Genomic DNA, 20,787 nt, shown 5'->3' with positions numbered 1-20,787 from the left:
GAACATGTTGATAAAGTTTATCAGTTCGATATCTTGATAAACCTTGTTTTAATAGTTTGCTGAAGTATTCCGGATTAAGAGTTGCTTTCTGCAGAACACTATGAACAATATCTTCATCAAATACATCAAAGAATATACCTTCATCAATGTATGATTGAATATTGTCAACAATGTAATCAATATTCTGAATTAGTTCATTTTACATTTATTGATTAATATAGACTCAAATAAAATTTATAAAAATTTCACAAAACAATGGTTTTATTGAAAAATGTTGTAATTACAAGAATATAATATAATATTTAACTTTATGCAAACAAATATTGAACCATCTCTCCATCCATGAAACGATATTGTAAACTTCAGAAAAATAAAAATGAGTGGTCTTCATCTTAACATCGATTACATTGCTAATAACATTCAGCAGTACATTGATGATGAGAACTTTTTTGATATGCTTGATGAGGATATTATTTTTCAAGTTTTAGAGAAAACAACACTTGATCCACAAAACTTCAAAGCACTTCTTTCACAAGGACAGTCGAAATTGAGCTCTTCTAATTTATATAATTGTGCCCACAAGTGTAATGTTATTGTAAATACTTTTGAAGACGCAATCAACGTTCTTAAATGCTACAAAAATATTTTCAACCTTGAATCATCACATGGATTAATCAAGTTTTTAAAGAAATATAATGCAGAACATGTATCTCAATTAGATGAAATTCAAAATCTTAAAAATAAAGTTGAAATTCTTGAAAAAGATAAAACATCACTTAATAATAAAAATGATCAATTGATTGAATCAATAAGTTATTTTGCAAAACTCTCTCAATTAAAAGACGTAAATGATTTTAATAAAGTTTATAACTACCTTAAAGAACTTTCAGAAAAAGGAGACGAAATTAAAATGTTTCATTCATGTTCTATTGGATTGAGTGAAGTAAAGAATTCATATGATGGCACTCCATTAATTGATGCTTGCATTAATGGAGACCTTAAGTTAGCAAAATCTCTTATCGAAGGAGGTTGTAATCGAAATGCAATCAACAAATATAGCAATAATTGCTTACTTGAGGCTTCAGCAAAAGGTCAACTTGAAGTTGTCAAATATTTAATTGATAATGGATTTGACAAGGATTGGAGAAAGAAAACTAATGGATTTAATGCAATTCTTATGGCATCACAATTTGGTAAACTTGAAACAGTTAAATATTTGCAAAGTATTGGTTGTGATGTAAATTCTAAATCAAATCTTAACGCAAATTGTATTTACTTTGCGTCATTAAAGGGTCATCTTGAAACAGTTAAATATCTTGTTTCAGTTGGAGGAAATCCAAAAGAAAAGGCTAATAATGGATTTTCTCCATTAATAGTTGCAGCACAAGAAGGTTATCTTGAAGTTGTTAAATATCTCATTCAAATTGGATGTGATAAAAACGACAAAACAAATTATAATGATACTTCACTTCATTGGGCAACAATTAAAGGTCAATTTGAAGTTGTTCAATATTTGGTTTCAATTGGTGTGAATCTAAATCATCAAAACAATTTTGGAAAAACTGCTCTTAGTTATGCTATTGAAAAACAAAACGAAAATGATAACTATAAGAAGATTTTAGATCTTCTTTCAAGATCTGGTGCAATCTAAACTAATACTTCATAAATGAAACTTCTTATGTCATTATATTTATTTATTATTTCAAAAATATATAAATGTTTTAAATTGCAAATATATTTCAAAAATTAAATGATTGAAAGAATAGATTTAGTGAATATTTTCACTACATCATAATTGGAAATGTGAAGGCCATGGGGTTCATCAATCAACCTAATTCGTTTATTTTCCCTTATCATAAAGATATTTCAAAAATAAAGTAGTTTTAATATGCAAATAAACAGTAAAATATTTAACAGTTGAAAAACAATAAAAAATATATATAAATCAAATTAACAAATTTGACTATATAAGAATTTGCAGATCATATTTCTAGTTTGTGTTGTTAAGTAATCCTCTCTAACACTACCTTTGATTTCGTTCAATACTTCATAAACTTTCTCAGGAATCTTTGTCAAAATTTCGAAATCAACTTTCTTCACTTCTTTGTAGTCATCTGGACCACAATTTGTCTTCACACGAGGCAATCTCGATTTTTCGAAGAAAGAGTTCTTTGTTCCCAAGCAGTTATGAACAATTCTGCTGTATTTCTCAATGAACTGCTGTTTGATCTGTTCTACTGTAACCTGGAGCTCCGACCTCTTTGTTATTGGCATCTTGACCCATAACGCTTTAATATTCTCTTCCGGCCATAATGAGAACTGCATTTCGTCCGAAACGGTCTGTAAAAGGACTTCTATTGTCTGTTCTGCACTTGTTGGACGTTGTTCATCCCATACGAGGTTCTGAAGCCCGTTATTTATCATCTTTCCGAGAATTTCAATTCCATCATCCCCAAAACGTTGACCAGTGACATCCAAACTGACCAGGGAGTCATGACAAAGCAAGGCCTCGAGGATAGGAATGAAATCGTCTTGAAACGCCGTCTTATCGTATCCCCTCATCACAAATCTATGGATATGGACACCATCGAGGTAGTTTTTGATCAGTTCGGCTGATTTCGGTGAAGCCATGATCACGTGAGAAATGGAAAGATCAATGACATTTTTCATTCTGCTTAAAAAGTGGATAAAACCACTTATTACACTGTCATCCTTGATGGCATTCATTTCCCAGGACAGCCTTCTGATCGATGGGCACTCAATGCTGAAATTCTGGTAAAATTGATTGAAATTTTGCTCGGACATGTGGACGTGGTCGGCCGTGAGGGTTGCGAGAGGGATGCTGGCCTGGTTTACGGACTGGAACAGTGAAAACAAGGAGTCTGGAGTCAGCCAAGTGTCACTTATGTTAATTTCGGTTAATCTCGAATAACAAATCAATCCTGTTGGCATTCTTGACTTGAAATTGCATCTGGAGACATCAAGAGCTTTAACTGGGTTCTTGTGTGTAACAAATTCCGAAATAATTGTTTTTGCATCTAAATTAGCGGAACTGATCCTTATATGCTTGAAACAAGATGGGAAATTGCTTTGGTTGGGGTCAAGTAACTCTCCGACAAGCTCTTGAGCAATAGGAGGGAATAAATCTCCGGAAATATTAAATTCTTGGAGTAACTTGAAACAAGGAGACTGGAACAAGCAGACAAATAATGCTCTGATGGTTTCTGCTGAAAATGTGCAGTCTTTAACGGTAATCGAAGTAATTTGGCACTTAAATGTGGAAAATGCAAGCAAAAAGTTCGTAAATCTGTTTGTACTAAGATCACATTGTATGAAGTTGATGGCTGTGATAGGAGAAGCAACTTTCGTCTTGAAAAATCGAACTAATTCGGATGAATCTCCAACAAAGAGAATTCCATGGAAAGTAATGGATTTTATGTGGTTATTTAATGATATTACTTCACGTAAATGGTCTACAAATTCGTGGAAATTGACAGAAGAAAAGACAATGTCCGTAATATCAGTATCTAAGCAAACAGCGTTGATAATAGGATCTATGCATGGACTAGAAACCATTTCGGATGTAAATTTGAATGTATCCTTTACGTCAAGAAGATATGGAATTTTATTAAGAATTATCTGCGGATCTACGTTATCTGCGAACTGCAAAGCAAGAGAAAGATATCTTTCGCACAATGGGGTGCGAGTTTCGAAGATATAATTGTCATCATTGATTGCATCTTTCACATCATCAGGAATATCATATGCCATTGGACGAAACAAGCTGCTCTGTATACATAACATCATGCTTATTATTTTTTCGTTAGCATTAGATGAGAATTCCGCTTTCTTGTTTGTAGATGTAATGATTATTTTTCCTTCTTTATATTTTAAGGAATGCATTTCAGAAAATGAAATGATTTGTATAAGCTTATATCCTCCGAGTAACCCTTTTTCAAAGAAAAACAAGCCTGGTGAAGCTAAAACTAATAATCTCTGGAGAACGGAATTTCCTTTCTCCACCTTTTGGACCATGCCGTTCCAGCATATCTGAACAATAGTTTGCTTGAAAAATGGATGCAGTGGCTCCAATTGGTCATGCGGGAGCATTTTTCAATATTTATTAGCTCAAGATTATCAGCAACGATAATACACCACTTCAATTTGTATTTTTTGTAAAAATGTTTTTGAGAATATTTGGAACATATTTGTAATTTATGCCAGAAAGTTTTTTTGAGAGGTGAAAAAACAAAAACTTTTCTGAATTATTTTGATTTCCGCAGTTTTGAGAGGTAGGGCAACGATAGGTCAAAAAGGCTTCTCTGATAGATTTCCTTGCCTTTTGGATATGCTATAATATATAGCCTAGCATGATAGGATATGATGTCAAAAGTTAGAACATAACTTAGGATCTTGAGAAAAATGAAAAACAAAAATTACATAAAAAAAGAAAAATTTTATCTAATTTGTTTTTTTGGACCGAATAAGTAATTTTATTGAATTTCAATACGACACATAGATTTTATTATTAGTAATAAATATAATGGTTTACTATTAACAAGGAACCTAAACTAATGAAAATTTGATTTCAAATATTGTATATGATTATCATAGATTACCAAAATATATTGCTATTTATGAGGATATAATATTGATTATTAGTAAATCGTATAAATTTAATAAATATACCATGAATATTGAATGAATTTCTTGATTCATAGGGGTAAAACGCGTTTTTATATGATTTAGACAGAGAATTTATGAGATGTAAATAACACAATAAAGGTTTATATCGAATATTTTCTAAAAATAAATCGAAATTATAAAAAACAATACATTTATTCATTGAAACTACTTGGACAAATATGAAACAAGCATTCAGGCAATACTTTTGAGACTTCAACGCATCTGATAATTTTTATATAACTTCACCTCTTATGCTTAGAGTGGAGGTATTGAGATCGTATAAGTATAGATGAGCTCACATTCAGATATGATGTGTGAACTTCTGTTTTCACTGCAATTTTGAATCAGAATAAACTCAAAAAAGAATAAAATGATATACTCACACTCTAAATGTGTTCGAGATTTAAAGTTGTATGAATAAAACGATTCATCTTTCGAAGCCTCCCATTTAATGAGAGACTTCGAAAGATGAATGTATTCATGTAGATGAAATACTATATATGATCATGTGTGATACTAAAGATATCAAAATGTTCATTTTTAAGTGCAATAGAAGGGTTATCTCTCGTAAAATCTCAATTTAAGGAAGATTTAGAAAGAACTCCTTTCCTAAGTAGATAGTGTGTGGTTTCTGTCTTTTGGTTGATCAGGAACTATGAAATTAAGTCGGACAGAAAGAAGTTCTTTCCAAAACAGACTCCAAATGAGTTGTTCGAAAAGAACTTCCTTCTGTATATGGATAATTGTAGTTACCGCACTGAAGTATGTGATTGTGATGATGGAGTTCTCGATAAATCTAAAATCGGATTAAGATTAATTGAAAACTCAAGTAATTCTTTGAAATCTTGTGTTGTCTGGCACTATAATAACCAAAGAATGAGAATATTATGTTGAATGATGAGTACGTGTGCTCGGCATTCGCCGAGCGAATTGAGTTTAACGTACTATGAAAAGTGACAAATTTGGGCTTTTTTTCCTAGGGTTATGATCTCTTCCTTTCTGCTCAATACGACAGAAATGAAAGAATGAATTTGTACTCCCTAATTGATTACTACAATCTGTATCTATCTTTAACATAGAATTAGCTGCATTGTGATTTATACTCCAGAATTATTCAATTTAAGATCAACCTCGTAAATTTTAATCATATTGCACCAATACTCCTACGTTGAGATAAGAACATGATTATACATACCAAAGCCCCATATTAAAAATCAAAATTTAGCACCTCCATTATGCAACCACATTATTCGTCGCAAATAAGTATATTTACGCATATTATGATGCATATTCACACAACTCGTATACATGAAAAGTTATTAAAATCAGACAAAATTATTGCAATAAGGAAAAAAAAACAACTTTATTATATATGTTAGTAATGAATTACAAATATTTCTACAAAGAATGCTCAATACTTCATATAATCTTCGAATATTTCTTATTACAAGTTAATACATTTTGACTCGAACATGATAAACAAAAGCTGACACGCTGATTACTACATTTATGAAAATATAGTACGTTTCCATTCATCTGTTTACTTGTTTTTGTTGGAATAAAATCATTTTTTTTTTCTTTCATGAAATAAGAATTTTGCTGCGAAAGCAATATCTCTAACAATAATTAATACATTACGTCAACTCTGGAATGAGTATTTATCAAATATGATATCAAAATCAAAAATTAGTTGTTTTTTATGAGTAAAAACGATGTAAATTGATTATTTGACTAATTATCAAATACTTTGATTTTCCAAAATTTTTTCGAAATTGATTTTTTCATGTGAAAATTCAAATTGTTTAATTTCATTTTTGAAATTTTGAATTTTTTTTGGAATTTTGAGTTGATCAATTCAGCAGAATTGATAATGCTATTGCTTTAGGGCATACCACAAGGTGATGAATAAAAGGTGAACATTAACAAATTATTTTAAATCACAAATATCATCCTCATCAACTTTAATTCTAAAAAGAACTGTACTGAATTATGAAAATGCATGATTTACATTATTAAAATCTTTGAATGAAAATAGTACAAGATAAGTTTTTATTCATTTTTAATTAGATTTAAACAAAAAACTACTCCATATTAAAATTTAAGTCGAGAAATCGTATTTTGTTCTTATTTGTTAGCATTTTGTAGACATTCTAATCTTGAATTAATTTGTTACATGATATTATTAACAAATTTAACTGAAAAAATATGTTAATATGGAATAAACCATGATTATATAAGCTATCAATGCTATATATACATATGTAAAAGATTCATATTAACTCAATTAACAAAAATGATAGATTTTCATAAAGGTTCAATCTAGGTTCGTCCGAAAATTTTGATTTTTATATAGAAGACATAGTTTCATATACATAATTAAATTTTCAAACAAATTTGATCATACCATTTATTAAGCAGGATAGTATATTAATTACTATCAGTATAAAAATATAAAAATGATTATATTTAATTATTGCATAATTTAGTCAAAGAGTTATAAGCCTCAAGTGATCGTTATCACCTTCAATGCACGTATACTTTATTGATTCATAGATATTTAATCTATGTTTGACATGTTGTTGTCGTCATTCGTTTTGTTCCCATTCTTCCTAAGTTAGAATTAGAGAATACACCATCCACATCATCTAATTTGGTCCTCAGCGATAGATTGGTTCATTTTGGAGGAGTCCCATCAGACAGTTTTCGAGCACCAAATATCAAATTTTAATGTATACAAATCTTTAGTGATTTATCTCTTTTATGATTAGTAAAAGGTTTCTGCTCATCAACATTTGATTTCCGACATATATGATTTCTAATTGCAATTATTTACTTTCTTTTTATAATCTAACTCTGTGACTCATACCATAAATTAATTATTGGAAAGTGTCAATATGTTTGGCACAACGCATGGCGGAAGATACCAAACCATGCAGGGAATATGATACGTTTAAGATCTCCGAACTTTTTTTCCAAAAATTTTCTATCGTTGCCCTACCTCTTTTGTTACTCGCTCCAATTATATTCAAATTTCTTCCATACCCTATGGTTTGCAGCTGATTTTTTACTTTAGAACGTTATATTTTGGGCCTTTTTGTAATCATATCAACTTTTATTCGCATGCTAATGCATAACTACTTTGTGTATAATCTTCAATCATTAGCTTTTTGCATTTCTTTTATCGTTAGGTCATTTAAGTATAATTACAGAATCCTCCAATAATTTTGGTCACTGGCTGTTAATTTCGAAAAACACCACTATTAAAAGGTTATAAACTTCCAATCAAATACATTTATTGACTTGTTGCATTTGAACACTAGAGGTATTTTTATAAAATTTTATTTTAATTAAAATTAAATCTTCGGAACGAAGATTATTAAAGACAAATACTATGAAGTGAATATTAGAAAAACAAAATTGATAAACAATAAAAAAATTTTTTTTTTAATCAAAAATATACAAAAAAATTATTGAGTTACTGTATATGTAACAATTGTACCAAACTTTCCTAGACTAACCTCTCCTCTTTCCTTGATCATGAATCCACGACCATAAATCAATTCATAAACAGCACGAGTTGTATGGACAACTCCTTTTGGAGCTTTGGCCGCAATTTCTTCAGCGAATTCAACAGCTTCACCGCAGACTTCGAAGAAAGGACGACCTATATCAATAACACCAACGTAAACAGGGCCTCCTGTTGCGACACCAATTCTTGTTTCAGCGTCATCTCCAAGTACACTTTTTGCTGTTTTAAGTGCTTCAACAGCGAAAGAAATTGCATCATTTGCGTGTCTTTCTGATTGTGAAACAGTCTCGAAAATACCAGCACTTGCAACTAAATGTGAACCAATGATATCCACATTAGCAATTGTCTGGTATTTAGATGTAATATTCTCAGACAATTTGGAGTGTATTTCGAGCAATTTATCAATATCACAACCAGGGAAATGAACAACAGCAATTGTTGCTGATTGAACAGAGAAAGCTTCATTTGGATTATCACCAAGAATTTGGTCAGCCATTCTTCTAGGTAGCATTTCCTTGATAAGTTCATTGTGTCTTTCCTTTTCTTAGGCTAATTCTGCTTCCATTGCTTTGATATTTGTGTTATCTCTCAATATCAAATAAATCTTTCCACCATACTTTTGTATTGAAGCAATTGCAGATTTCTCTCCAATTTCAAGCAAGAAATCCTTTGAGAAATTACCTCTTGCATAGTTGAAATCGACATCATCAGGTATATCATGGCTATTTCCAAAGAAATCTTTAGCGAAATGGTTCATGTTTGCCAATTGATTTCCTTCAATTGTGCAAATACCATCAGGGAAATTAGCAGCAACTTCTTCGAACGCTGCATCATCAACAGCTTGTCCTGTTCTTGCCTTTGTTGCGAAATCACCTGATAAAATAGTCATGATGTAATCACTTTGTAGAATTGTTGATGCAGGAGCATGTAACAATTGATACAAAATCATTTTGACTTCTTCGGTTGATTTCAACAAACTTGCACAATAACAAATAACAATAATCAAAGCAACAACAGCTAAAATAATTGTTTCAGCGTATAATTCATCTTTTGTCTTTGTGAAAATGCTCTTTAAAGAAGATTGAACTGCTCCATACAATGGCAAGAACATTTCACCTAAAACATTTTCAGTAGAGAAGAACCACAACAATTTCAAATCATCACTACTTGCATCAACTCTATTGTTTTGGACTTGTTGTAATATATAAACTCTTCTTGTCAAATCAATCATCTTCATGAACTTAGAAACTTCATCAGAACACTTATAAATCTGAAAAGAAGTCAAGTTTTCATCATCAACATCGCAATCTCTGTTTCTAAATTTATCGTCACCAGCATCAATGAAACCATAAATAGGATCAATATTTTGATCAGGATCACCAAATATCATTAACTTAAAGTGTTCTTCAGCTTCAGAAATATAACTTGGAACCATTTGTGCCAATACTTGTGTTGGCAAGCCAAGAATATTAAATGAACTAACAGAAAGAATAGATAACATATGCAACATCAAATTTGCTTCATAAGCATAATTAAATGAATGAACAACTTGATGAAGTTGTGGTGTTGATTCATTATAATTAGATAAGCCATTGATATACCAGAAACAAATCAAAATAATGTTGACAACCATAATAACAATTAAAACAAATGAATAACAAATAATCGTTGCTTTTTTGTTTTGATCACTATTCATTTCACCTGATCTTAATATAGCAATTGTCTTTTCTTCCATGTGTAATCTTTTTACATCAACCTGATCTACTTTCTCTGATGCATCATTATCTCTTACTTCTGTTTGCGTGTTCATTTTCTCAATCATTTTAGAAAGAACTGTTTTTGGCAATGCGTTGAAACAAGCATATATTTTCTTCTTCTGCGAAGACATCCATCTCGCTGTTGACCAAATAACAATTAAAATAATGATTGGCAAACAAACACATCCGACAATCATCAAAATCTTAAATGTTTTTGATAAAGAATCAGTTTGATTTTGAAGGAAAGACATCATATAATCAGAAGTTTTTTCAAGACCAGTATTATAATTATGGAAATTCATAATCAAAGCAGCAATATGTCTAAATGCATACAATAAACTAGGAACTTTTGTAATAACAATAGCATTTTGAACAGTATCAATAATAATATCTTGTAAACTTCTATTTTCTATAGTCATATTCATAGAATTATCATAAGCCATGTATTCAGTTCTTTTTTCAAACAACAATTGCAAAGCTTTTGTGAATTCAGCTGTAGAATAATCAGTCACTTTTGATTGACCAATTTGTTCAGTAATATACAAAACTTGTTCAATGAAATAACCAATAATTGCAAGCGAAGAACAATTACCTCCAATAGAAGGAGATATTGATCCATCATCAGTATAATAAGGCATATCCACATACTTTCAAATAATCCAGCTAATTCTCCAATGTAATGTACAGTATTAGTAACCATTGCAACAATATTTAGTTCTAAATCAGATATAGAAGAAACTAAAGTTGTTGGATTAGTTACTCTTGTTTCTACATAACTAATTAAAGTTAATCCTAATATTGTTGGCAATCCAACAAATAACAAAACACATAATAAATGTAAGAAAATTGTCCATCTTAAACTAGGTAAATGAATATTATCAATAGACATTCTTAATCTACTTTGTGTCTCTTCTTCTGAATCTAACATCGCTGTTCCATCATTATTCATCAATCCTTGGTCATCTAATTGTATTGCGTTCTGTACAGAGAACCTGTTGTCTTTGTTGTTTGTAAATAATGGATGTAATGGTAAATAAGGGAATGAATAGCGTCCGAAAATGTAAATTTGATCAACATTTTCCATATGACCATTTTGAAGATTTTTCACTTTTTCCTTCAGGGCTTCTGACTCCGAAATATTGGCCATGATTTCCTTTTGGTAGTTTGCGTATGCCATGATCGCGTATTGGTTGTTGGAGTGGTAATTCAATATGTACATGAATTTGACATCCAATTGTCCAATACTTTTATAAACAGCATTAAATAATGGTTCTAAATCTGTCAAATTTCCTGACAAAATTGTTTCCCAAGCGTTTCTCATTCTCAGTTTCGCTGTTGCTGTTAACTGTGAGATTGCTGAGAGTTTCTTCTTTAATGAGACAGATAAAATGGATTCTCTTCGCATTAAAATGGTTTGGATCTGTGATTCAACAAAAAATGATGCATTTGTACGTTTCTCGGCTATTTTAATGTGATGGTAGATCCAACTAAGTTGGTTGAACTCTTCTGGATAAATAACAAGTAGTTTGGCGTACAAAGTGATTAATTGATTATTATTTGGATGAATCTGCATCAAATCTTTGAAGATGTTATAGGATAGACAGTAATGATGTGACAACATGAATCCTTTAGTAATTCTGTGATACAGTAAAGTTAAATTTTTGATATTTGATAATTGGCCGGGATCTGATTCGTATTCGTCCAAATAGTTGAGGCTTTTGCTGATACTGCCATTTTCAACAAAGTAGTAGACAATACATATGATTACAAAGATTAAAAATGTGATGCCAACTAAATAATCAGGAACTGCCTTCTTTAAGAACTTGAAGACAATGCCAAAGACACTGGCAATGAAACTTGTGCAAAATGAGGCCATTAAAAAGATTTTTCGTGGTCTATTGATTATTATGCTTTGGAAATGAACGTTGAAGCAACAAATAAGACATAATACAGGTACTAGTATTGCTGCAATGTGTGATGCTGTTTTATTTGACGTAGTTGCCGATAATTCTCCAAGACCAACCATAAATGACACGAGATTCATCATGTTAGCATTTCCCATTTGGAAAATGAGTGGTAGTGAGCTTGGAAAGAAGAATATTTATTGCATGCTAAGTTCGGTCAAAATGTAAACCTCTCAATTTTATCGTCGGGGGAAGTAACTCAATTCCTTCAAAATTATTCTTTAAATATTGAATTTAAAGTTATTTTGTTGCATGCTAAGTTCGGTCAACGATAGGAATTGAGAGGAAATTAATCGTCGAGGAAGTACGATTATGTAAAGTAAAAAAATGTTGTGGGATTTTTAATATTGTATATAATTTTATAATAAAATTTTTGTGAGACATTTTAAGAAGCACATATAATTTTTTGAATTTAAAAATTAAAGTAGTGTTGAATGAATTTATTGATTAATTTAATACGGATATTTCTCAAAATTAATCAAAAATAGGTTTTCAGAGAACTTTTGAGATATCTTTTCAAAATGTCTTTTTGAAAATATATAAGTATTATATCAAATTGAAAAAAGGTATTTATCAAAATTCTAAATTCTTAATAAAAAATAACTTTTCAGAGGATTGTGATTTTGAAAGCATGAGTAATAAGTAAAAAATATCTACGATTTTAATGAGGGAATTGTTCCTTATGAGGTATACATTATAACTATATACCTCATAAGGAACAATTCCCTCTTGATAGCTGGGAAACTTTCTCTGAATAACTTATCATTTGGAGAAAGTTTCCCAGCTATCTATTAGAAACTAAAGGCTGTGAGGCACTAATATATAATCAGTGCCTCATAGCCTTTAGTTTCTTATTAAAAACGAGAAAACTTGTTCGAAATGATAAACAATTTCGAACAAGTTTTCTCGTTTTAAGGAGGGAATTGTTCCTTATGAGGTATACAGTATGAATATATACCTCATAAGGAACAATTCCCTCTTGATAGCTGGGAAACTTTCTCTGAATAACTTATCATTTGGACAGAAAAGTGACACTTTACATGGCAAAAAATAGAGCCTTACTTTTGAGATACTTGAGATTGAAACTGAATCTTATGAGGCGGTGATCTTGAATCACTACCTCATAAGGTTCAGTTTCATATAAAATTTGTTGCAATTTGTTATTCTTTTGCAATTATTTCTTATAAGATTTTACATCTTTTAGCGGGGAATGTTTGTTATCATGTATATATTATAAATATCTACACGATAACGAACATTCCTCGCTAAATTGCTGAGAAACTTTGAGGAAATGTCGAACAATTTCCTCAAAGTTTCTCAGATTTATATAGATCACTAGAGTCCCCTAGGCACTGATTCTGGTTCAGTACCTAGGAGGCTCTAGTTCTCTAACGAACTGATAAAATGTTTTTAAATTTTTGGATATTGCTACCTGTGAAGCACTGACTTCAAGTCAGTACCTCACAGGTAGCAATTACATTGAAAGATGGGAGAAACTTTGTCCGAATGTTAAACTATTCGGACAAAGTTTCTCACATTTGTAGTGGAGATGGAAGGCTTTGAGGTATATTGTATTAATATATACCCCAAAGCCTTCCATCTCCACTTGAAAGTGTCCAAACTTTGGGTTAATACTTTGCAATTAACCCAAAGTTTGGACACTTTCTAGAAGGAATTGGAGGGTAAGAGATATACATTCATATGGTATATCTCTTACCCTCCAATTCCTTCTTAAAATGGGAGAAACTTTGTCCGAATGTTAAACTATTCGGACAAAGTTTCTCCCATTTTTTGAAGGAATTGGAGGCTATGAGATACTGATGCAATGTCAGTAACTCATGGCTTCCAATTCCTTCCTAAAACTCATAAAAGTGGACATTACATGCATATAAAATTTGACATGTAAAGTCCACTTTTTGTGAGCGGGGATTTGACTCCGTCAAATCCCCTTTTTCGTTTACGAGAAAGCCAAATTCTCTCAAAAAGTTAAGTAGGACCAATTTTTTATAAAAAAAATCCAATTTCATTATGAATGTTAATTAATTTATATAATTATTGAATAAAAAATTTTCTTTGAGATTATGAAAAGTTCTTTGAAAAGTTATTTTTTCTCATTTTTAAATATTGTATTAGCCTATTTATTTATAATCCAAATTAAATAACTTTAAATTCAATATTTAAAGAATAATTTTGAAGGAATTGAGTTACTTCCCCCGACGATAAAATTGAGAGGTTTACATTTTGACCGAACTTAGCATGCAACAATTTAATTTGGATTATAAATAAATAGGCTAATACAATATTTAAAAATGAGAAAAAAATAACTTTTCAAAGAACTTTTCATAATCTCAAAGAAAATTTTTTATTCAATAATTATATAAATTAATTAACATTCATAATGGAATTGGATTTTTTTTATAAAAAATTGGTCCTACTTAACTTTTTGAGAGAATTTGGCTTTTCATTTTTTATTATGAGTAGACCAACCATTCCTTCTTGGTGGTTAATTCAAACACGCGAAAAACTTGAATCTCGCGAACTCAATTATTTAATTGCGTGTAAGCGAGTTCCATACGAGGATGAAATGAAGTGTGAATTTAGATCAATTTCGAAAAACACACTTAAAGCAGCATACACAAATGCAAATTTAACGCCCCCAAACGTTAAACCTGGTCCGGCACCAGATGATATTACTCCTGAAAATTTGCAATATGTTCTCCAAAAATTTCAGGAATATAAGTGCGGAATCCAAAAGATGTTTTGGCGTTTAAACATGGATCAAAATGTTTATTCAGTTTCCTACAATAAACTCAGAAGAATTTACAGTATTTTGGAGATCAAAGAACCAAAAAGTGACAGGCCCCCTCAAAAATATTATACGCCATATGAAGCAACAAAACCTGATACCATATGGCATGTAGATGTTCATTTTTTATACGGTTCACAGAGGTTACCTGTTTATGGTATAATAGACGATAAATCTCGGTTTTTGTTGGCTTTAAAAATTTTGCCAAATAAATCTTCCGAATCTACAACAAGAGTTGCCGAAGAAACGATTGGCTTATATCAAAAGCCATTTTGTTTCTGGTCCGACAACGGGGAGAGAATATGGGCCAATTTTATAATTGGCTCATGCGAAACAACATTCAAATCCGCCACACTCTCCCCCATATGCCGCGCCAGAACGGCAAGATTGAAAGGCTCTGGCCATCTCTTGAAAGAAATGTCGGCCGGTCTTCAAATGCAAAACAAATTCAAGAATTTCTTGATAAATTCAGGAAAAATTACAACTCAGTACCACATAAAACCCTTCCCAAAAAGGGTTTTCGCCCCATGACTCCAGAAGAGTGTTACAATGAGACACCACATTGGAAACAGGGTGAAACGCCATTTTGGAGAGTTATGATTGATGGACACTTCGAAATCAAAGAAATACCGAACCATTGAATACACAATTACGAATAAACGCTTAATTTTTATAAAAATCTTATTACATTTTTCCTGAATTTTTAAATTGTACAATAAAGATGGAAGGCTTTGGGGTACATATTAATATAATATACCTCAAAGCCTTCCATCTCCACTACAAATGGGAGAAACTTTGTCCGAATAGTTTAACATTCGGACAAAGTTTCTCCCATTTAAAGAAAGAATTGTTCCTTATGAGGTATATATTCATACTGTATACCTCATAAGGAACAATTCCCTCCTTAAAACGAGAAAACTTGTTCGAAATTGACATTGCGAACAAGTTTTCTCGTTTTTAATAAGAAACTAAAGGCTATGAGGCACTGATTATATATTAGTGCCTCACAGCCTTTAGTTTCTAATAGATAGTTAGTATACATATCTTCAGTACGGTGGCACTGCGCTCCATCTTACCGAAGATATGTCAATCTGACACTTTACAAAACCACTAACGTATATTTTACATCGCATATGCAATATTTCTAATAACCTTAAACTATTTCTGCCACGTAAAGTATTTATCACATAAACCACCTCATCTCACCTCTCTGTACGTTATATATTGTGCGCAGGTCATTGCCCATGGCAACTCCCCGCGACACAATGCACGTGCATGAAAAAATAAACGTTCTCACTAACGTTCTCACTAACGTACACACTAACGTTCACACTAACGTTCTCATTTACAAAAGTATTGCAACTCTTTCCATTGCTGTGCTTCACACAATAGTTCATATTCTTCAGTATCACTACTGTCGCTCCAATCGTCTGAGTCAAAGTCGCTGTCATAATTAATGTTTATAAGTTTTGACAAATGTAATGAAACACGCTTACCGTTTGTATCTACTGCTTGTATATATCTTCCATTATGTTTGCTATCATAAATGCTTAAACTAACTTTACCCTTTCTCCCTCGTATCTGATAGAATGTATTCTCACGAGGAACGAAGAACAAATTCTTGAACTCATGACCGTTGTAGTTTGTTATCTCAATAGTTTTCGTCATTACATCCAAATAAAAATTTTCAGTAAAAATAAAACTAATGAAATATTTTATTCCTCACTGTCGTCTGCTTTATCCAACTCTTCTAGCTTCTTCCTAAGTTCAGCAATGTTGTCCTCGTGAAGTTTAATCTTCCTTAATATACCTTCTCTATCTAATGGTTGCTTTATCTTTCTAAACTGAACTCTACCATCCTTCATAGTATGAATGTAAAAACCTTCTGGAATAGTTCCTGATTTAATGTATTCTACCAAAAACTTTTGTTTCATTGCTTCAGTGACTTTAGTCGTCATTTTACTCTAAATAAAATGTTCAAATAAAAATAACGTTATTTTTTCAGTAAGGAAACGCAGGAGTTTTACGATTTATTTGAGGAGTAGGTTCTGGTTTAAATGTTGGAGTCGGTTTAGGAGTTGACTTTTGAACAGGAGTTTGTACTTCCATAGGTTCAGGAGTCATTGAAGGTTTTGCTTGTGAAGGCGTTGGTTTTGGCGAAGGTGTTGGAGTTTGTTTAACTTCAGCTACTTCAGTATTATTTACAACATTTGCTTTATTTCTTTTCAACATCATAACTGCTCCTGCTGTAGCTAGCAAACCTAGTGGGAGACCATATTTTATATAAGGACTTGACCAAATGCTATTTTTGACAGGAGCTGGTGGAACACTTAACCTTGGTGAGACTGCTCTTTGCCATTGTGCAGCTCGTAAGAAATATTCAATAGGTGCTCCATAATCGTTTGGTAAAGTTTGTTTCATAGATGGTGAAGGTTCACGAGAGCTTGATGAAGAACTCATTTATAAGCTTTAAAAATAAACGTTCATCCTTTATTCCTCACTGTCGTCCGTAGCTAAGTTATAGTCATCTAATCTTATTATGGGGATGCCTGACTGTCTTACCTGAATGGCAAAGCAACAATCCCTCATAAATCCAATAAGTGGCTTTGGTACGTTTTCAGTTGCTAGTTCAATAGGTCCTTTAAGGATGGGCACTCATTAGGGTGATGAAAAAAATCAAGTCTAGCAAAGTCAATATATTAAAAACAGTGAAGACTATTATATAGCATTATAGTGCACAAGCTCAAATATTTAGTGATGCATTTTTCGAACTTATTTTATTTATAAGTTAACCTTGAAACATGAATTTTAGTATATCATGAGCATATTTTTTTCTAATTTTGCAATACTTATAATATCATACCAGGATTCATGTGGAAGTCTAATATTTGGTATATAATATTCTTACAATAAATGTATTAATTCAATTATATTCAAAATGATGGGTCGCAATTTTTACTGAAATTGCAAATTTAATTTCAACAATGAAATTATTGTTTAAAAAAAATAGCACAACAGCAAGATGGACAATCATATATAGAATTATAATGCTCCATATAATGCTTTGATTTGATGCGTATATAATGTTATTTTTCGAACATCTTTGTAAAAAATTGATTTTTGTAATTTTTGAAAAAATTCGATTTTATTTCGAGATTTCTTCTATAGGTGAAGTATATTGAACAATATTCCTATGGGAGAAAATAATTGTAAGTATGAGTACTTTCATTAATACTATGGGTGCCATGGTTATCGCTCAAACGATCAAGTTATATCTCGATTGCGTAAATTGAAATTTTGCTATTTTCTAAATTCACGGCAACAACATTCTTTTATCCTGATCGTACATCACAATATTTGAATGTGCAACCATTTGTTCAAGAAACCGTCAAGTTATTCTTCATTTTTCATGCCGCGGCGAACAAAAGCAGTTGCAAAGCGTATAAAGAACTTAGTTCAAAGCGCGAAAAATAGGGTAGAGCCATATGTCGTCAACACTGTTGAATTTGTGCTATCTGTATTATTGAGCGGCGCTACATTTTGCCAATCAGAATTTCAATTCATGCTGAATAACATCAAAGTTCCGTCAGAAGCTACATTTCATCGAGTCCAAGAAAAGGTTGGTCGTGTTATCATAGAAGTTGCCAGAGAATCTGTTAATTATTGGAAATCTCGAATGAGAAAATGTTCGGGACTTTTGTTTGACGGTTCTTGGAGTCAGAGAAGAAATGCAATGTTTTGCTATGTACAATTTGTAGAAGAGAAACTCAAAAAAATTGTAGATTGGGAAGTGATATCTAAATCTTTTAAAAATTTCAAAGGTAATTTCAACGGAAAATCAAATGAAATGGAATTTGAAGGCTTAAAAAGAATGCTGAAGCGTTGGAATAATGAAAAACGTGTAAATTTTTTTGTGCATGATGGCGATGTCAAAATTGTTTCTACAATCAAAAATACGTTCAAAGGTATCAGAGAATACAGAGATCCTGGACATTTTCTTAACAATATACAGAAAAAGCTCAAACTGCCAGAATTCAGAATCTTATCTAGCATTTCAAAGAATTTATTGCGTTGGCTTAGGCAACTTCTCAATGACACACATATGTCAATTAAAACAAAGAAGTTTTTATGGTTGAATTCCGCTAAACATTATGCCGGAAATCATAAATTTTGTCCAGATCCTGAAAAATGCAAGATGATTAAACCATGGAAATATGCAAAAAATAAAACTGCTATAAAAACACTTAAAAAATTCCTCGAAGATACCGTAAAAATCTTTGATATGGTAAAAAAGATTCATTCAACTCAAGTAGTTGAATCGATAAACCATATCAAAGCAATGCTTGCTAATAAAAATATTAATTGGCATGCTTCTTGGCCAATTAGGATGGCAGTCACAATATTGCATTTCAATGAAAGTATGTTTGAAACGATTGTAGCAATAAGATACAGGTTAAATTTACCAACAATGCCAGAAATGATGAACAGATATTTCAGAATGTATGATACAACAAAAGATTTAATCAAAGCATTCAAAAATTCAAAGCAAGTTCAAAAAAAGTTTGCGGCATTAAGAGCTATAAAGAGAGGTCTTCAAGCTACCGATGATCGTATTACTCTTAAATCACATAAATAATTATTAAATTTATTTCACCCTCAAAACATCATAATCTTGCACCTTCTTTGAATAAACACTTTCACCTTCTATTTTTAATTAATGTTTTTTAATTGTCCAAAATTTTTAGATTATATAAGATATAATTTTTTATAAAAGTATTATTTTCTAAAAGATAAGTATATATTCTTAATCACAAAACCTAGCATTTTATCATATCTATATATCAGCTTCCTAAATATAATACTCATATAGTTAGTATGATTTTAATGTTTTTGAACATGAAACGAAAATATGATTACAATCATATAACATAATGGAGTTATTGATATAACTTATATGCATGATACATTAAGAAGTCTTCCAACAATATAGATATAGTTGTAGATTCCTATGATTCCTTTTATATTGTGAGATAATAACATTTTTATGCTGTCAGGAGCCTATGAGTGCCCATCCTTAACAGACAATTTGTATGTTATTGGAGCAGTAGATGTTTGACCTTGCTGGAAGCAAAAGTCCACTTCTGTTGGAAAACCACATAAGAAATGTGTGTTGTCATAGCTATCCCATTTATGTTCCACACTACCATCATCCACCAATGACCTCATAACATCTTCATTAAATCCTATCATATCATTGTTTGTATTGCAGGCGTTCGCAACCATTTCATAAAATACAGGTCCATATGATTTTTCGGGTTCTGCAGGCATATTTCCATAAGCTCCCATGGAAAGCTGAAGATATTTAAACTTAGGGTTCTCAAAATTAACATAATAGTTGTCTTTCTTTCTAAATAGTGCCCAAATACTTTTAACATTAATAGGCGTATAAGCTGCTGTAAATGTTGCACTTGAACTATCTGTATTCTTTGAGAATGAACCGTCCATAGGAATCCAATCCATAACTTTAACAGGAAAACATAAAGCCTCGTTTGTATAATGTTCTACAAGTTCTGTATAAATGTTAGGGTCTAAAGAGAATGACTTTGGATGAATGAAACATTCATTAAAATCCATCTTTGTTCGAAATAGTTGCTGGGTTACAGTTGTAATAGTAACTGTTCCACTAGCTTCTACTGCCTTCGTTATCATAGTGACTGGTTCATTCCATGGAACAAATTTATTTGTCGGTGGATTTGAATCTGAAGCAAATGCAACTTTAAGAGTTGGATTGAAAGCAATGATATCATTTACAGATATAGATGTGCATTGTAAGGCGTCGCTACTGAACTTTACTTTAAGCTGAATGTTTCCTGCAAAAGCTGGAATAAATCGAATAGCTTCTAATGGAAGGAATCTTCTAACAGGAATTCTTAAACGAAGCTTAAAATCAAATGATTTTCCTGCTGTAATTGGACCACTAACAATTTGTCCTGTTCTGCATGTTCCCGAATGACTCCATACATCTTCATGTCGAGTCTTTGAGAA

At 31.4% G+C, this 20,787-nt stretch overlaps 9 protein-coding genes across 9 annotated transcripts, besides 5 other annotated features; 3 read left to right on the top strand and 6 right to left on the bottom strand.

The window, feature by feature from the left end:
* Positions 1-370: 370 nt before the first annotated feature.
* On the top strand, positions 371-1,666 carry TVAGG3_0867760 (protein ubiquitination; the record flags this gene model as incomplete). Its single annotated transcript, XM_001310802.1, has 1 exon — positions 377-1,651. The coding sequence occupies one exon, from the start codon at positions 377-379 to the stop codon at positions 1,649-1,651; it is 1,275 nt and encodes a 424-aa protein (XP_001310803.1).
* A 228-nt stretch (positions 1,667-1,894) lies between these two features.
* Positions 1,895-4,123, bottom strand: TVAGG3_0867750 (the record flags this gene model as incomplete). The annotated part of the gene is made up of 1 exon (XM_001310801.1): positions 1,951-4,110. One exon carries the CDS (start codon positions 4,108-4,110, stop codon positions 1,951-1,953), a length of 2,160 nt encoding a protein of 719 aa, XP_001310802.1.
* Positions 4,124-5,583: 1,460 nt separating this feature from the next.
* Positions 5,584-5,631: a mobile genetic element.
* Positions 5,632-8,153: 2,522 nt separating this feature from the next.
* TVAGG3_0867730 (guanylate cyclase protein) lies at positions 8,154-8,711 on the bottom strand (the record flags this gene model as incomplete). The annotated part of the gene is made up of 1 exon (XM_001310800.1): positions 8,154-8,711. One exon carries the CDS (start codon positions 8,709-8,711, stop codon positions 8,154-8,156), a length of 558 nt encoding a protein of 185 aa, XP_001310801.1.
* A 48-nt stretch (positions 8,712-8,759) lies between these two features.
* TVAGG3_0867720 (guanylate cyclase protein) lies at positions 8,760-10,391 on the bottom strand (the record flags this gene model as incomplete). The annotated part of the gene is made up of 1 exon (XM_001310799.1): positions 8,760-10,391. The coding sequence occupies one exon, from the start codon at positions 10,389-10,391 to the stop codon at positions 8,760-8,762; it is 1,632 nt and encodes a 543-aa protein (XP_001310800.1).
* Positions 10,392-10,480: 89 nt separating this feature from the next.
* Positions 10,481-12,034, bottom strand: TVAGG3_0867710 (guanylate cyclase protein; the record flags this gene model as incomplete). The annotated part of the gene is made up of 1 exon (XM_001310798.1): positions 10,481-12,034. The coding sequence occupies one exon, from the start codon at positions 12,032-12,034 to the stop codon at positions 10,481-10,483; it is 1,554 nt and encodes a 517-aa protein (XP_001310799.1).
* Positions 12,035-12,847: 813 nt separating this feature from the next.
* Positions 12,848-12,934: a mobile genetic element.
* Positions 12,935-12,955: 21 nt separating this feature from the next.
* Positions 12,956-13,901: a mobile genetic element.
* A 508-nt stretch (positions 13,902-14,409) lies between these two features.
* Positions 14,410-14,993, top strand: TVAGG3_0867680 (transposase-related family; the record flags this gene model as incomplete). Its single annotated transcript, XM_051249927.1, has 1 exon — positions 14,410-14,993. A coding segment is annotated over one exon (584 nt), but the record flags the coding sequence as incomplete, so codon positions are not given.
* A 778-nt stretch (positions 14,994-15,771) lies between these two features.
* Positions 15,772-20,787: part of a mobile genetic element that runs on past the window's edge.
* Positions 16,458-16,700, bottom strand: TVAGG3_0867670 (uncharacterized protein; the record flags this gene model as incomplete). Its single annotated transcript, XM_001310797.1, has 1 exon — positions 16,458-16,700. The coding sequence occupies one exon, from the start codon at positions 16,698-16,700 to the stop codon at positions 16,458-16,460; it is 243 nt and encodes an 80-aa protein (XP_001310798.1).
* On the bottom strand, positions 16,744-17,202 carry TVAGG3_0867660 (repellent protein 1 family; the record flags this gene model as incomplete). The annotated part of the gene is made up of 1 exon (XM_001310796.1): positions 16,744-17,202. One exon carries the CDS (start codon positions 17,200-17,202, stop codon positions 16,744-16,746), a length of 459 nt encoding a protein of 152 aa, XP_001310797.1.
* Positions 17,388-19,816: a mobile genetic element.
* TVAGG3_0867650 (uncharacterized protein) lies at positions 19,082-19,378 on the top strand (the record flags this gene model as incomplete). Its single annotated transcript, XM_001290573.1, has 1 exon — positions 19,082-19,378. One exon carries the CDS (start codon positions 19,082-19,084, stop codon positions 19,376-19,378), a length of 297 nt encoding a protein of 98 aa, XP_001290574.1.

The sequence above is a fragment of the Trichomonas vaginalis genome, chromosome VI, assembly GCF_026262505.1.
Source record: "Trichomonas vaginalis G3 chromosome VI, whole genome shotgun sequence".
Taxonomy (NCBI): domain Eukaryota; phylum Parabasalia; order Trichomonadida; family Trichomonadidae; genus Trichomonas; species Trichomonas vaginalis.
Note: the sequence above shows the minus strand (reverse complement) of the source record. Positions and strands in the feature narration are given on the sequence as shown.